Source organism: Diorhabda carinulata, chromosome 7, assembly GCF_026250575.1.
Source record: "Diorhabda carinulata isolate Delta chromosome 7, icDioCari1.1, whole genome shotgun sequence".
Lineage (NCBI taxonomy): Eukaryota > Metazoa > Arthropoda > Insecta > Coleoptera > Chrysomelidae > Diorhabda > Diorhabda carinulata.
Genome location: NC_079466.1, coordinates 15,268,850 through 15,284,942, shown reverse-complemented (window position 1 = coordinate 15,284,942; position 16,093 = coordinate 15,268,850). Strand labels below are relative to the sequence as shown.

Sequence of the window (16,093 nt, the reverse complement as noted above, 5' to 3'; positions counted from 1 at the left end):
CTTCCTGTGAACTGCATGGTATCCTTTGGTTGACTAAGAAGTGGCTGGCTGTAAGAAAAATATAGAAAAAGGAGAATCCCAGATGCATTAATCCTCATAGTGAATATTTGAACGATTTCACTGGGTTGTAAGCGAATAGAGGAATGAAAAGAGAATAAAAAGAAAACAGGATAGAATAAGCGATAGAAGTGACGAAGCAGATATCAATAAATAATAAAATACAAATAAGGGGAATCCCAGATGCAAATATAAAAAGAAACAATTAAAAATTGGTATGTTATTGAAAATAATGGTAATTAACAAACAAATAATTAGAAAAATGAAGAGAGATTAAAGTGAAAAAGCAAAGAGAAAGACCATGTGAATAATAGATTAAAGTTGAAAAGGACAGAAAATCCTATCAAGATGTCTTAAAACGTATAAAAATGAATCAAGACTGCTGAGAATTGATCAAATTGACAGCTGACCCAACCTATCCCAACCTTGACCCTATCCTTACCTCACATTATTTTGTTTTAGAGTCAAAGTTGGTAACCATGTTTATATTAATTTGTAATTCAGTTAAGTTGGCAGGTGGTAAGCACTCTTAGATATGTTTAAGTGACAGTGATAGTATGACACAAAAATTATGACAGGCAAATTTGTAATTTTAAGAATTTTTAAGTTTTGAGCAACAATTCGACAATTGTTCAGCAATAGTTTTGTTAATCAAAATAAGTATCATTTCTTCATCATTTCTCAACAAAGAACCCAAACCCACTGAAAATAACAACAAAGACCATCCTCAACGTCTTACTTAAGCGGTTCCATATGTCCTTTAGACACTGGAAGTTCCATTAACTTATCAAATTACTTACCCTTATGTTTGATGACTCTGGCAACAATAAATATAATTAATTATAACTTGTTGATACAATAGGATTGGTATTTAAGAGAGCATAAACACGCAAGAGTGTTCTATATAGTCTTGACATCCAACAATAATAGTATTCAGATTATAGAAACCACTTTATTTATTTATATTTTATGTTAATAAACAGTTTTTCAAAGTTATGAATAAAGTTATTTAACTCACCTCATTTTTATTTGTGCACTAGGAAACATATTTCTATTTGTCAAATCTTTGGGCTCTTTATCTAAGTCATTCCTAAGCTCAGTCTTTTTCCTAGAACAAAAAAAAAACAATAAGAATTGAGCATATATTGTTTATGCATAATAAAAATTGACTATAAAGTTACATTGACACGGCAGTGCCACGATCTAGTACAGCAAAAATAAGCGACGAGATATCGTCTTTTCCCGAAACAGTTCTGACCATTTTCGACGGCTCTACATCTTCGTTGTGGATAAAACGGGAAGTCTAAATTTTCAGTAAGCATGCATGCATTGTATAGACCCGTTATATTTCCAATTTTATCCCAATTGATTGAGTAGTTTAGAATTATGACTATTTAAAGTTTATTAATTTAGTCAGTTTATCACGAAATGATCATCGAAACTCTTAAGGCACTTTTAGCAGACACCGAAGCACAATTTGGGTTTTGTTTTCTAGATACACTGACTGTATAAATAATTTTGTAATCTCTTATGAGTAAATAAGTGAGCGACAATCGCGTTCATACATAGAGCAACCTCTTGCTGTTCGAATATATCTAAAAATCTTTACTATAAATTTCGAATTTTATATTAGTTTGACAACGGAAAGGCTAATTTACTAATATGATTTGTTCACGATTTGGACGTTGTTTGGATAATTTTAAAATATATTAATACGTTTTAAGTACTTCAAAGTTATTATCTATTAATAGTATTCCTGTACCAAAAATCTCTTACTAGTAATCTCAATGGACTCGAAAATAGTATATGTGAAATATGTCCCCTCTAAACTAAATTTAAATTATTTTGAACAATTTCCATATGTACATCCTATGCTTAACTATATATAAAAGTCGGGATTAAGTAATTCACTAATAGATATCGGCTCTGCAGTATTCACATCTAGTTAAGGTTAAGTGACACCCACGTCTGCACGGTTTTCATTTAATTAATGTCTAGTTTGGAAGTATTGAAGCTCAGAAATCCTATTGACGTCGATTGAGGTCGGATTGCACCAATTCATGTTTATTCAATTGAATTGGCGTCTACTTTTGTCAGATATTGTCGATTAACAATCTATTGAAACCGATTGACGTCGATTGAGGTCGAGGGACTGTGATCGATGTCTTCTGATGCCTATTGACGTCGATTGAGGTCGAGGGACTGTAACGGCCAAATAACTACTCTCAGTACATGCTTTCTTTCCAATTTCTTTTCTGTCCAATTTGTCCTACAGCTCATCAGGCTGAAGACTGTGAAGACCAAATCATTACTTTCAGTACATTCTCTCTTTCCATTTATTTCAAATATTCCTTGCACAGCTTCTAGGATTCTTTGAGAAATTTAATGATTGTATTATAATATGAATATTAAATATCAGACAACTTATTGAAAAGGTTAGAAAGTTTAATATTCCACTGTATCTCTGTTTTGTAGATTATCAAAAAGCGTTTGATAAAGTTGACTATACTATAATGGAGGGAATAGGAACGTCAAAACACCTGGTTCAACTAGTGCACAACCTCTATCAAAAAAACAACGCGAAAATCAGAATCGACGGGGTTTATTCAGGGACCTTCAGAAGGGTCGCAAGAGTTAGACAGGTTATGTTGCATTCTAAACGACCAAGAGGTAGATCTCCAACTAGACGGGTAGACCAAACAAAACTTAATAAAAACGAGACCGCATCTTGCCGAAAAAATTGCACAGGATAGGCAAGCATAGAAATAAATGCTGAATCAAATATGAATGGATTATGAGGCTGGTAAAAACTTTTCACGGGTAGTGTATTTTAAACTATTGTTTATATCATTGGTCCGCTGGTACCGCAACATCATCTTTATTGTATAGTGTATTTAGAAGACTGTTTCGTTTTATAAATAGTATTTTCTTTGCCTCTTCCCTCCATATCTTATGGTAGAAAGTATAAAACCAAATTTTCAAGTCTACCTATTTCCATATATATTTCGGAGCATTAACCTAATGTTTCAATTATCAAATCAACAAAAAACATTCCTGATATGATAACAACAAATAACAGTTTATTTAAATGTGAAAATAAATCTTTCCGATAAGTGAAACGAAAAATTCGTGACTCTCTACTAAAAATTATTAACTGATTTTAATGGCAGATCACCCACGCGCACGTTCCAAAAACCACAACCAATAAATGTTCCTCGGCGATAATTGCAACTCTCATAAAGATTTAAAATTTCTCTCAAGATATCTTAAGTACCACATAAAGCTTCGACGTTTCAATAGTAAATCAAACGTCCTTACTGTTATCTAAAAAAGTTGCTTTTTATTTTAAGTTGTTTTTGCATTGGCGTAGCTTAATGTAAAAAAATGGGAAGAGTAAGTTCTGAAAAAAAATTTTCAAGATACTAAAGCAAATAACGATTCATGATGCTTTTATTTACGTTTTGTATTTTTTTGCAACATTTTGAAAGTTCTCGTTGTCCTTTCAACAGCTTTAAGTTATTTTGCAATAATATCAATTCAAATTCCAGTCATATAACAAGAAAAACTTGAGTAATTAAAATATTCTTTGCCTCTGTTCATTTTTATAGTTGTTATTAATCAATGGCCTATGTAGAATATCTTTTGTGTTTGGCAAAATCTGTCATTTTTGAAACTTTTATGATTGGATATGAATATATATTAGGTAGTAAATCTCCAAGAAGTCTCATGAAAAAGTACGAGAGATAAGGCCGTTCTCGATTCAATAAACAAATTGATTCAGACACTGCAAAACGTATTTTAACTTTCTTTGTTGTTTTTTCAGAGACGGCAAACCTTTTATAGTGGTTTTTCACCACATTTCGAGTCTAAAATATCTGTCGGTTTAACCTCTTTGACGTAGAATTCGACTGGTTTGCCAGTTAAAAAAATATGTTCAGTTACTTCGCGCATGTTTCATTAGTATTCGATAAACAATTCTAAAATCCTTGTCACTAATTAATACAATTGTATAGGTTTCACCATAATCAAAAACTCAAAATGTAATAATCCCGATTGAAATATCCAATACTAAATTGTAGATTGTTTTGGGGAATCGTTTTGGCATTACCACCACTCTGCACCTATACCTAGAAGATATTTTGTACAAGACTACATCTCATTGTTTTGCTTCCAAAATAGGTAGACTTCTCCCAAAGAATGCTATGTTTTTGGGATTTTTGTGTCCCACTTCCCAAGGTCTTAGGACTAACCCTTCAAGGTATTTGAGCCTTTTAATGAAATTTGTAGAGTAGAATCTGTAATTATCATCTCTTGCCATGCTTATCATCTTAAGTGACCTGTCAGAAGACCAACCACCAGTTTGATGTCATTTCTAGTCATCACGAGGAGTGCTTCTCTTAGCTGATATGGTTATGAATTGGATTGTGTTAGGCCCCGGGGTGTATCATCAGTGATACTCTATCTAATTCTTCAGCGATCTTTTCAGTTTATTATCGATGTGACATCTCATGAGGCCACAGTAAGGCTCTGCTCCTAAGTATTAAGTCATTGCACGTTTTTTGACAAAGTCGTCTGCTTCCTCATTGCCTGGTATACCCTGGTGGCCTAGTCAGCACATTGGGGTTACTTTGATTTTGTTAGTTAGTACTTTTAGAATTTGTTTATACTTCCACACTAGTTTGGATGTACAATCAATTCCTTCAGTACCTTCAAGGCAGCTTGTCTATCTAAGAGAATGTTTCTAACTAACACTCCTAAGCACATTTGTGTACTGCTAGCAAATCTACCTAAAAAATGATGAATGATGTTCCTAGATGTATGGAGAGCTTGCATTTTGGCCCACAAATGCTCAATTCAGAATACGATCTTGAGCTATAGTCCCCACATCTTGCCAATTAGCATACGAAAAGTCTATATAGTTGTGATTGTTCTAAGTTATTCAATATTAAAGAGTGAGGTCCTTTTTTTACATACAGTACAGTGGTTGAATCGAATTATACCGAAATTTTGAAGATGAAGTCATCAAGGGTTACCCAAAAAAATTGAGACACACTTAACACACACACTAACTGATATTATTTATCTACCAAAATCGTCTCTAAGAAATAATTTAAGGGAATAAGCTAGATGTTAAAGTCCATATTCAATCACACTCGTTCAAATTAATCTTCAACCTGACGTAATAGTGAAAATATACTTAACACACTAAATAATGACAATGACAAACTTAATAAGGTTTTATTTTAGACCATACCGGTAGTGGACTGATAATCATTGTATTATTCTTTTCAAATAATTAGTATCGGTTTCAATACTTTGAAAAGACGTATTAATAGCAACAAAGATAATATAGAATCGTGCGTACTCGTGCAAGATCCTTTTGAGGTTAGTTCGGTTGCATACAAGTTGCGTCCCGCGGTCAAATTTGTAAGGATCGTAAGTGGATTGAGTCCCGAAGAACTTCCAAGAAGTGTGGTACCTAATACTGTAAGCTAATTATACTTCCCAGGATTATCGATATCTAAATATTGAATTTTCTTACCTGGAGCTTAGGTAAAACACATATTACCAACTTATTAATCATAATAACCCCTCTCATGTTGGGATATCTACTGTTACGAACAAGTACGCTATATGGATCTTAGAGCCGGTCCTGTCCGATTATAGTGGAATTCTAAAACTCGACAGAAGCCGGTACATTGGAAATATCCGGAATCCGTTTGATGTTTCTTTTAAGTTTTTATTATAGCGGGCAATTTATTTACATTGTTTCCTTTGAATAATTATGAGGAAGGTCTATTTTCTTATATGTTTAGTTTTTTTATTTTCTTGAACTTTTGAGAATTTCTTTTGGGATATATAAGAAGTTTGTGTAGCGCAGTTTTGTTAGTTGGTTTAATTTTTTTTATAATTATGTGGAGTTTAAATAAATTAATAACGTGAGAAAAACTGTTTATTAATTCAGCACACGAATAGAAATCGTATAAATAAATTCATTCATTCAACCAATCTATGGGAATGAATTTCATGTTATTGGTTGAAATATGACGAAACATGTTTTTGCAAATTTCATTCCCGACATTTTAGTATTCGATTTACCTTTGAAATGTTTTAATAATATTGTAACAATGCAATCAAAACCCGTTGTTCTAAATGTGTCCGAAATGTTTAGTGAAAAAGGAAAAGTCTTGTATATTGTAGACGATTTTGAATTTAGATTTCAAAAAATTCTAAATTCTTAGCTTAGCTCTTTTAGATCTCGACACTTATAAATTTTTTTCATCATTTCCATTCAGTAAAACATAAACTGTCCAAATGCATCAATTAATTTTTTGACTTATTTTTATAATTTAATAAAATATCAGTCTGGAGAGATACAAAAACAAAATTCGGAAATTTCATTATTTGAAAGATAGAAAAAAGCTCAACAATTTTTGGGTTTCTTAAAACCGCAGCTTTTTTCTAGTATTTTGAAACATTTGCTAGTCAAAATATGAGTGCAAAATATTCACAAATTCATATCTATACTCATGGAAAGAGCTGAGCTTGAGCTTAAAGTAGAATTATTAATAACACTTTCTGCTAATGAGTCTGCTGTGTTATCAATTAATATAAAGTTAAGGATAAATCTATTCTGATAAATCACGCTCTCTATACTGATAAGCTGAATATTATTGTGCCTATAAAAATAATAGAGACCATCAAAAATAATTCAATATTATGTTCAGACATTTAATTGTTTGGATAGCGAGGATTTCAGCCGAAAGTTTTGGATTACCTAGGAACTCAAAAAGTTTTTAATTCACATTTGTTTTAATATGGAAAATTATGAATATAAAATCCTTGAAGGTAATTTACGTGAAATTTGTTTTTTTAGTTGCCGTTGATTATTATTTTCTGTGGATTTGTTCGCTTGGTCAATATTTATCAATTACGGTAATGTTAAAATATTCTGTGAAGAATGTTTTAAGACTAATATGTATATGTATATAAAGACTGCGACCCAAAGGATCTAATGTGTACTCCTTTTAAAAAGTCTAGAATGTGGGATAGAATTTGAGATCTTCGTCTTCTATAGGTTGTCCTAATAAATGGTTTTGCTCATATCTACCTTCTTTTCCAGTACTTTTTCCATTGTTCTGTAGCTGATACCACAGAAGAGTTCGGGTCCCATGAAGGGCTTATCTGCCCCCGCTTCCTTCGATAGCTCCTCTTTAGATTGAACTGAACACATTTTTCAATTGTATAGATTTCTCCTTGAAAAATGCTTCGTGAGCTGCTTGAGCTTCCAGAGTGTTTGGTTTGAGTCCCGTACATTCCTATTCCAGTTCCATCTGCTGTTTTGATTCGTCCGTATTCCATTTCTCTTATGTGTCTTTGCCTTTACAGTTTATTATTGATGTTAAGTTTTTATAGAAGTTAAATTTTTCGATGCAACGTCCCGAGGGATGTCCCAGGGTTGGTCATTATTTAGGAACGGGCTTTCTTTGATGATTCTAAGTGATGTTTCCTCTGCCACGCTTACCAGTACTATGTGGAGAGGTGGGAGATTTAGAATCACTTCTAGCCAGTCTTGGTACTTTTAAGAGATTGTTCCTCGTGGTATTCAGACTGGTTCTAGTAAAGATCTGGTTCATATTATTCAAAATCACATAATGTCGTTGATGCTATTCATAGGAAATATATTTATTTTAATACATGACGAGGGTTGTTATATATTATGCAAATGTACTTCTGCTCTAGAACAGCACGTTTTGGATCTCCCAGGAAGATTAGTTTGGCATTATATATCTGCCCTAAAGAGCCTACAAAACGTAGAGCATATTTTCTCGGAATGGAAGAAAATTATTCAATTGATCATTCAAAGCTTAATAACAAGCTAATCCCTACTAATAAAACGGGATGTGAGAGTTCGATGAGGAAGTTTTAATACCTAATAATTTTTTTGATTGAAAGCTCCTAACATATTTATGATGAATTTAGAAAACAACTGTACACAACTGTACCTATATTGCCAGCAGATTTTTTTTCCATATTCAGATTAATGTCAAAGTATTCCGAACAGAAGTTGAAAACATTTTTATGTAGAAGTTTCCATTACAAAATCATTCTTACGTCAAACCTCCCTCGTAAACCACAAAACTTAGATTTCAAAGTCATTGTTTCTTCTTCTTTTTTCTTATTTGCACTCTACGTCTATGGTTCCGATTCCAAAAACAGATTTCTTCGTGACCATCAGATAAACAGAAATGACGCCATTTTCGTTGGGCGCGCTTGTCACATTTAAACTATTACAATAATGGGTCTCCTTTTAGAAAAACATCTTCGACGATTATATGAAGAAACTTCACATTATATTCCCGTCTTACATAGTGGTAGTTTGTTATTCTTTATATGGAGTTATTGGTTTGGAGAACTATAGCGAAATAACATGAATTTACTTTTATTTTTTTGCTTGTTAACTTTTATTCATCGCTATATGGTCATTGTACGTGTTGAAGCAAAAAGTAAAAATAAGAAATTGAATGTTTTGTTAGAGTTATTATAGTAATGTGTAACGAAAATTGCACATTTGATTCAATTATATACTATTTTCAATAGACATTCAAGTTATCACACTTTTTTACGGAAATTTCTTTTTTTTATTAAGTTTCTCGTTGAGATGTGAGAGAAATAAACAAATAATTTTAGATTACTTATTCGAATATTAACAAAGCGTTCCAAACATCATTGTTTTTGACCAGAGGCGTTATTTATTTTCTCTGTTGAAGGCCGTAACAATAAAAAACTATCGATAGACATAGCACAGTGATATTAATAACTCAAAAATTATTTTTCGTCATTTTAGAGCAAAATAGAGTCAAGCAGAAGGACTGAAAACGAAAACATTCAATATCTGGATAACGGTAAGGTTTAGAAATAGGAAAGTATGCATGAATTTGCCTTATTTTTTACCCCTGAATGCATCAAAATAAAAATAACCTAGTGGTTCTATTTAAAAATTTTGAACACTTTTTATACACACCCCGTATAAAATGAAAAATTTTCCAACATAGATTCAAATACGTTTGATATTGTTAAGAGCAACCGAGCAGAAACTATTTTCATATCTTTAAGGGTATTATCGTAAAAAAATAATTTATAAGGGTCTGCAACGGTCAAATTTTTTTACAAAAAAATTAATAAGTCAAAAAGTATGCATTTTTCGAAAACAATTTTTTTGACAAAGGTATACTAAAATTTTACGTAGATTTAAAAAATGTAATAATATATACGGTGTTCCATTTAAAATAACAAAGTTACAGGGTAGAACCGGAAGTCGGCCATATTTGAAAATATTATCGTATCGGAAAACCCAAACGTAGAAATTTTCATGATTGTAATGTAACTATTATGCCATATACAGATAATTTTAACTCGTCGTGGGACATCCTGTATAATATATGCTCGTGCAGAGAATGTCATAAGAGAGGCTGGCAAAACTAGTGATAGAATCTAAAATCTTCCTTTCGAAGAAAATTATAAATTAGGGTAGCAAAACTAATAAAAGAATCTACGAGGTACGTTCAAGAGTAACTTCAAATGGTGTTGTGGGTTGAGGATTTCAATTTTCCAAGAGGTTTTTTATGCCACATTCATACTGTTATCAACTTTATCATTCAGTTTTATGTTTGCATATTTATGCTCCTCATCCAGAATTTTCAAATCATCAAAATTAAAGTTGTGAACATCGGTGAGATTATGTTTGGACCAGAACCGTTTTATCTTTTTTGTTCTTATTAAGATCTTGATCATATCCATGCTGGTATATTCTGCATTTCGAGTACTGTTTCGTCACACCAATGTAACTCTTATTGCAGTCTAAATAATTTATTTTATAAATCACATTGGAGTGCTGGAGGTTAGGTGTTTTTTCTTTGATATTCGTGAATAAGTATGATTATTTTATTTGTGTATCCATTTAGTTATTTGTGTTTGTTAGGAATTAACTAGTTCTTGTCAACAAATTATAAATAATTTTTTGACAAGTAAGTTTTCTTCTCTCTTTATCTCTGTCAATAATTTTTGAAACAACATTTTTGGAATGCCAAAATAAAATCCTTTATAGGCCAAGCAACAAAGTAGGTTCATAGTGCAAAGTTCTAGAGAACGAATTTTGTTTTAATATGTTCAGGAGTGCAAGTGTCATGGGGGGCGCCTGCGTCAGCCGCCATCTTGAAAAACACATTTTATAGTTTAACTCGCGAACCGCGTATCGGTAACATTTTTTGTATAACGCATAAGTTTTTAATTATAGCGCACCAAACTTTTTACAATTTGGTTTTTGCTGAATATATAGTTAACGGTTCATGATAAATAAAAATGGTGTGTACCCTGAATTTGTAGAACATGAAATTTCCTGTAAGTTTTATTGAAAACTTTTTTTTGTAGCATAGTAATAGTTTAGGAGCTGTAATAACGCTGTAAATGTCGAGTGTATTTCAGGTCGTTCAGAATTCCCCTCTCTTAGCATTCCAACAGTATTTATGTATAAATCCTAATGTTTCGTACCCTCATAACTTTCATTATTATTATTATTATTATTATTATTGATAATAAGAATAATAACAATTTTTATGGTGTAGCGTGCTGTTTTTTGCTGCGAAGTCAATCTTTTATGCCGTTTTATTGCAAGTAACAATAAAGATCGATAAATTATTAGTTTTTTCCACACTATTTGTAATTTTAATTGATTCGCTACACAACTGTATCGATATTTTTGTAAACACTTTGCCACCACCATTTTTAATTTATAATGAACCATTAACTATATATTTAGCAAAAATCATATTGTAAAAAATTCGGAGCGCTATAATTAAAAATGTATGCGTTATACAAAAAAAAGTTTCAAATAAAAAAGATGGCAAATATTAGTATCTACAAAAATGATCCCCATTATTTTTGTCGTAAAATATGCGGTTCGCGAAATATTGTATAAAACGTGTTTTTCAATACAGCGGCTGTCACGGGCGCCCCCCATGGTGCCATTTTGGAGTTAAATTCAGGGGACATCCCTGAACATATTCCATATAAAAGTTACCCGGTGGTTGCTCTATTATCCGTCAGATTCCGGCCCTGTTTTAGATCTTAGATAACTATAAGTTTTCGAGTTTCTATATGCTTTCTTTCAATACAGTATGCACTTAATAATTATGACAATCATTAGAGTTATAAATAACAGATTTCATTAACCCCACAACTGGAATTCTTACCACCCGCCGTCATTTTATTGAATAATAAACTGAAATTATGTACGGAGCTGTTCGAAAAAAAGTAAGAGAAGTTATAAATCAAAACGTTGTCAAACGGAAGCTCTCGAGATCTCCGTTCTCTCGGTAAGTTTAGTGTATGATCGTGTATCAAAGAAACGAGCTTCTAGCTGTGATAATTGTTTCCAATTATTTTCAAGGATCGCGCATCGTTATTGAACCCACTAACCACTACTATTAGTCTAACTACTACAAACTGTCCGGTAATTTACAGTAGCCTGTTGAACACATCGCTTTCGTAATATGGGTGTGATGCGTGAAATATCAATTTTTTTGTTAAAAATAGGATTATTAGGTTCCATGTATTTACAATAACTTCATCTGCAACAAATCAATTTTTGGTTATACGAGGGCGATAATTGAAAATGTTCAGACAGGTCAGGTCAATACGAGCTTCATTTTGACACTGCAAATCAATGAAGTCCATGTAGGATGCAAGTTACATAGTCTTTTCACCAATATATTCTACATATTCGATGGGAATGAGATCTGGTGCTAGTAGTGTCTATGGCGAGACGTAATCACTAGCTTCGTAGAAGGTAGTAAATGACATTTTTAGATGACGCCATCTGAAAGTTGTCCGTTCTGTATTCATTTACATATCGAAAGTTGCGTTTTGATTGTTCCATATAGGGAAAGTGACAGTTCCGTACTGCAAAACACTTTCGGGGCGCTCTGGAGTAGACAACTTTAACTTCCTTAAATGTGACTTTAGCCACTTCAATGTTGACAGTTGATAGTTTCACTTCGATGATTTTGCATAACCTTAAATTTTCAATTTTCTGAAATTACTTGTTTTATCCGAAGATTTGTCTAAATTAATGAATAACAATGAATGATGATGAAAAAGAAAACATCAGCGATGAATAGTTACTCTAATCCACGCCACCTGATCTCACCGAAGAAAGCAATGCGGCCTTTCTTAATTCGTGCAAGGTACAAAAAACAGCGAGTTTATGAAGTGGTGTCACCAGAAAAAGGCGAAAAACGTGTTCGCTTATTTTTCAGAAAAATTTAATATCTGGAAAAGTTCTACTTTATGGTCTACATTCTCCATGGTTAAAAGTACTCTCGCAATAAAACAAAATTTTACAACAAATGACGTCACTCAATACACGTCGACGTTAATAGGGGTCGAATAATATTAATCAACATCAATTGACAATCAACATCAATCGAATTCTATGAATATCAATAGACATTACTCAACGTCAATAGACATTAAAAGACAAAATCATCATCAATTGACTATCAACTGTAATGGACATCAATAAAGAACATTAGACATCAATTAACTTCAATCGACGTCATTTGACAATTTGAATCAATCGATTTTAAATGACATCAATCGACAACAAAAGACAATAGTCGTTTTCAATCGACAACAAAAGATATCAGTTGACATTACTCAACATTGGACCGTCAAACTCAACATCCATAGGCATCAATAAAGATAAAAACACATCAATCATCATCAATTGACTATCAATTTCAATGGACAATAGAGAACATTAGACATCAATTGACCTCAATCGACATCATAAGACAACAATAGACATCAGTTGACGTTACTCAACATCCGTCGACGTCTATAGAGATCAACATCAATTTATAATCGGAATAAATCGACTGTTTTGGACATCATTCGACATCATCCACAATAATACATATAAATTGACGTCATACTACATCAATCAACATCAATTGACTATCGATATAAATCGACATCAATAGACGTTTTCGAGTGATTGCAAATTATGTATTGCAACCATTTTTATCTATAAATAAAGATAAATCTCCAGAGATTTATCCAAAAAATTAATTTATAGGCATTTTTGCCCATTATCATATATATTTCAAACTGACTTTGAAACCTTAGACCACATAAACAAAATTATTTTAACTGCCAATATTATGTGTAGTCATTTATTTTTTACAAAAATTCCAATCTTCCTTTAAGCCATTAAATAGTATTTGAGTTACCGCCCAAACGAGTGTATATAGCCAGCAGTTCCTCCAGGAATTTCCATTATTTTCCTTGTAGTCCAGTGTAGCCGTATTTGTACAGGCTAATTGAAACGAAAATGAGAGAGTTTCAGAAGAGAAATTGGGTGAATTATTTCCTCGGTGCGCTTCTTTAACCCCGCACAAAGCTAATATTTGTGTTAGCGAACGACATAATATTGCCCGAGGTATTTTTTAGAACGATGCTTTTTGTTTAAGAATTTTCTCCGATGGTAAAACTTACAAAAGGGTGGTACAATAAAAATAAAGACTTCAGATAATGAATGTATAGCGAAAGTGAAATGTTCGATCCGCTAATATAAATTTGATACTTTGTCATGAAGAACCCTTAATTTCGAGAAAAATATCACTAGTAAATCATCTAGTATACAAGATTCAACTTTCTTGAGATGTGTGACAGTATTTCAAATAATAGCGTCTCATTTACAATCCAGTTATGCATCTTTAAACTCCCTATGGGAAATAGAAAAGGTCAGGAGAGCGCTTACAAGTGCGCGTGCAAGTGGAGTCTGTATTGCGGTAAGGGGTATCATTACCTCCCTTCGGTAAAGATAAATTCGTACTGCAATACTCAAATCTCTACAAGTAATATAGAACATCATTAAACTTATTAGAATTAGACTATTACAACACTAATTTCCATTTCCAGTATGCCAAATATAAGCTGAGAGCTACTGAATAGTTCATGACATACCAAAATACCTAGAAGTCTTCAGTCGTTCCCTCTAAGTTGTTTTGAGGTAAGTCTGATTTTTTTGTAACAAGAAGATGATACGAGGGTTGTTTTTTTTTTAACTTCCGATCGCTCCGTGCAGACGTTACGCGGGCACAAGAAAGCGGGCATGCACTGTAGGCGATCGCACTACAAACTCTCGCACTTTACCATTGTTGATATTCAGGTGTCAGTCGGCGTTGTGCTACAGCCACGTAAACATGTCCGCCATGAGGTGAATTGCGAAGTGTGATAATCATTAAAAACGAAATTGTGATCTGCTTTGGTATATAGATTAAAATCAGTGGATACAGCAATGTAATCGAGTTAAATTTAGTGAGGAATTCGGCTTGGTATAAGGAGATGCTTGAAAGTTGAATAAAAACAACAATGTGATTTGGAGAAATACGAGATTCACAAGTTATCATGAACATTATATTAGGGCGCTATAATATGAGATTCTGTTGTTTATAGTAGCATCAGTTTTTATTCGAGGCAGTAAATAGTCAAGGTCAAATTTCATTCCATATCGTCACATAAACAAGGACAATGACAGAAAATCTATAGGCTTCAGAAACGAACATCAGATTAACTGTTTATCTGGGATACCAAAATCATATGATGTCTGTTGATATATGGGATATGATTTTTATTTAAAAAGCGTTTTTTTATGAAATTGGGAAGAAAAATTCCACGCAGAAATCAACAACTTTTGAATATCTAATAATTTATTAAGTATGCATAAATTATTGTTTATTGATTCGAAAACGGTGCTCTAGTTTTTGTATTACTAGGTCGAGAAGGCTCCCACCAATCAGTTGAGGAGGCGTGTTACATCTGCTCAAACTTCATCCTCATTTGTCACCTAAGTGTTACTTCTTCTTGTAGAAGAGGTGATAATCGCAGAAGGCTAAGTCTGGACACAGCAGTCCACCTACATTTCTTTTGTTTCCTTATTCAGAGGTTTCACAATTTCTGTCTGTTTATTGTTGTCGTAGGCTGCGGAAATCAATGAGGAGTATCCTCTTCGGATACCAAAAGATAGTCACCATAACTTTCCTGCAGACTGCGTTTGTTTGAATTTCTTTGATGTGTGACGAAATTATTGTTTCGTTTTGGAATTGTAATTAATTATTAAATATATTTACCAATAATTATATTGAATGAAAATTGTGTGCTCACTTTCAGTTTTTTAGTATAATATATCACCCTGTTCTCATTTTATTCTCCTAATATTTTCTTCTAAATATATGATCAATTGACTTTTACTGAATTCATAAAAAATGTTTGTCGACTGGACTATGTTTAATGCAACTAATATTGCTTTTTCTCTGGTTTTTTCAAGAGACTTTTTCAAAAGAATGTTGGTTTTTATTTACATGAATAATAACTGGTTTACTTAAATGTGTATAGTGTTTCACACCTACGTCGGATGAATAAATAGGCACAAGGATAACTTAAGTGAGGTAAGTCTTGTTTGAATTTCGTAAAGGAAACAGTATAGTTCTTCCAATATCAATTGCAGATTATAAAAACCCTCGTCGACAATTTTGTTTGATCTACCATAGGCGTAGATACCTCATTTTATAAATTTATTATTTTTATAAACACTTGGTAAAGGAGTTTGGTTTAAACAGGGTACCAGACGTGACCTGAGCCCTTTCTGTACCCCATTCGTTTATTAGAACTTCGGTAGTCTTTTATCTGATGCAAATAATCTTATCGCCATCGAACCTTGACGATTCGGTTATTGCCATCCATTTATTCACAAATGGGAAATTTATTTACTCCAGTTAATTCAGCAATTCGTATTTTGATTGCATAATCAGAGTGCTGATTATTTTCCTTTTGAAACATTCGAATATATTTAAAATAACTTGCTGTATTTGCACATCTAAATCTTTATTATTAAATTCATACCTGTCTTTATTCTCATTACTCTGTGCAATAAATTGTCTTCATGGTCTAAAGAATGCCATATTTCTATTTA

General features: G+C 32.5%; 1 protein-coding gene across 5 annotated transcripts in view; it reads right to left on the bottom strand.

Moving 5' to 3' along the window:
- Positions 1–16,093, bottom strand: part of LOC130896304 (BTB/POZ domain-containing protein Tiwaz) — a 74,167-nt gene that overhangs the window by 49,531 nt on the left and 8,543 nt on the right. For 4 of the 5 annotated variants that reach the window (XM_057804306.1, XM_057804307.1, XM_057804310.1 and 1 more), the window contains one exon: positions 1,076–1,165. In XM_057804306.1, coding sequence (XP_057660289.1) covers positions 1,076–1,165 — 90 coding nt within the window. Of the gene's footprint in view, positions 1–1,075; positions 1,166–5,599; positions 5,796–16,093 lie in introns of those variants that run through there. The other variant, XM_057804309.1, reaches the window with a different exon arrangement.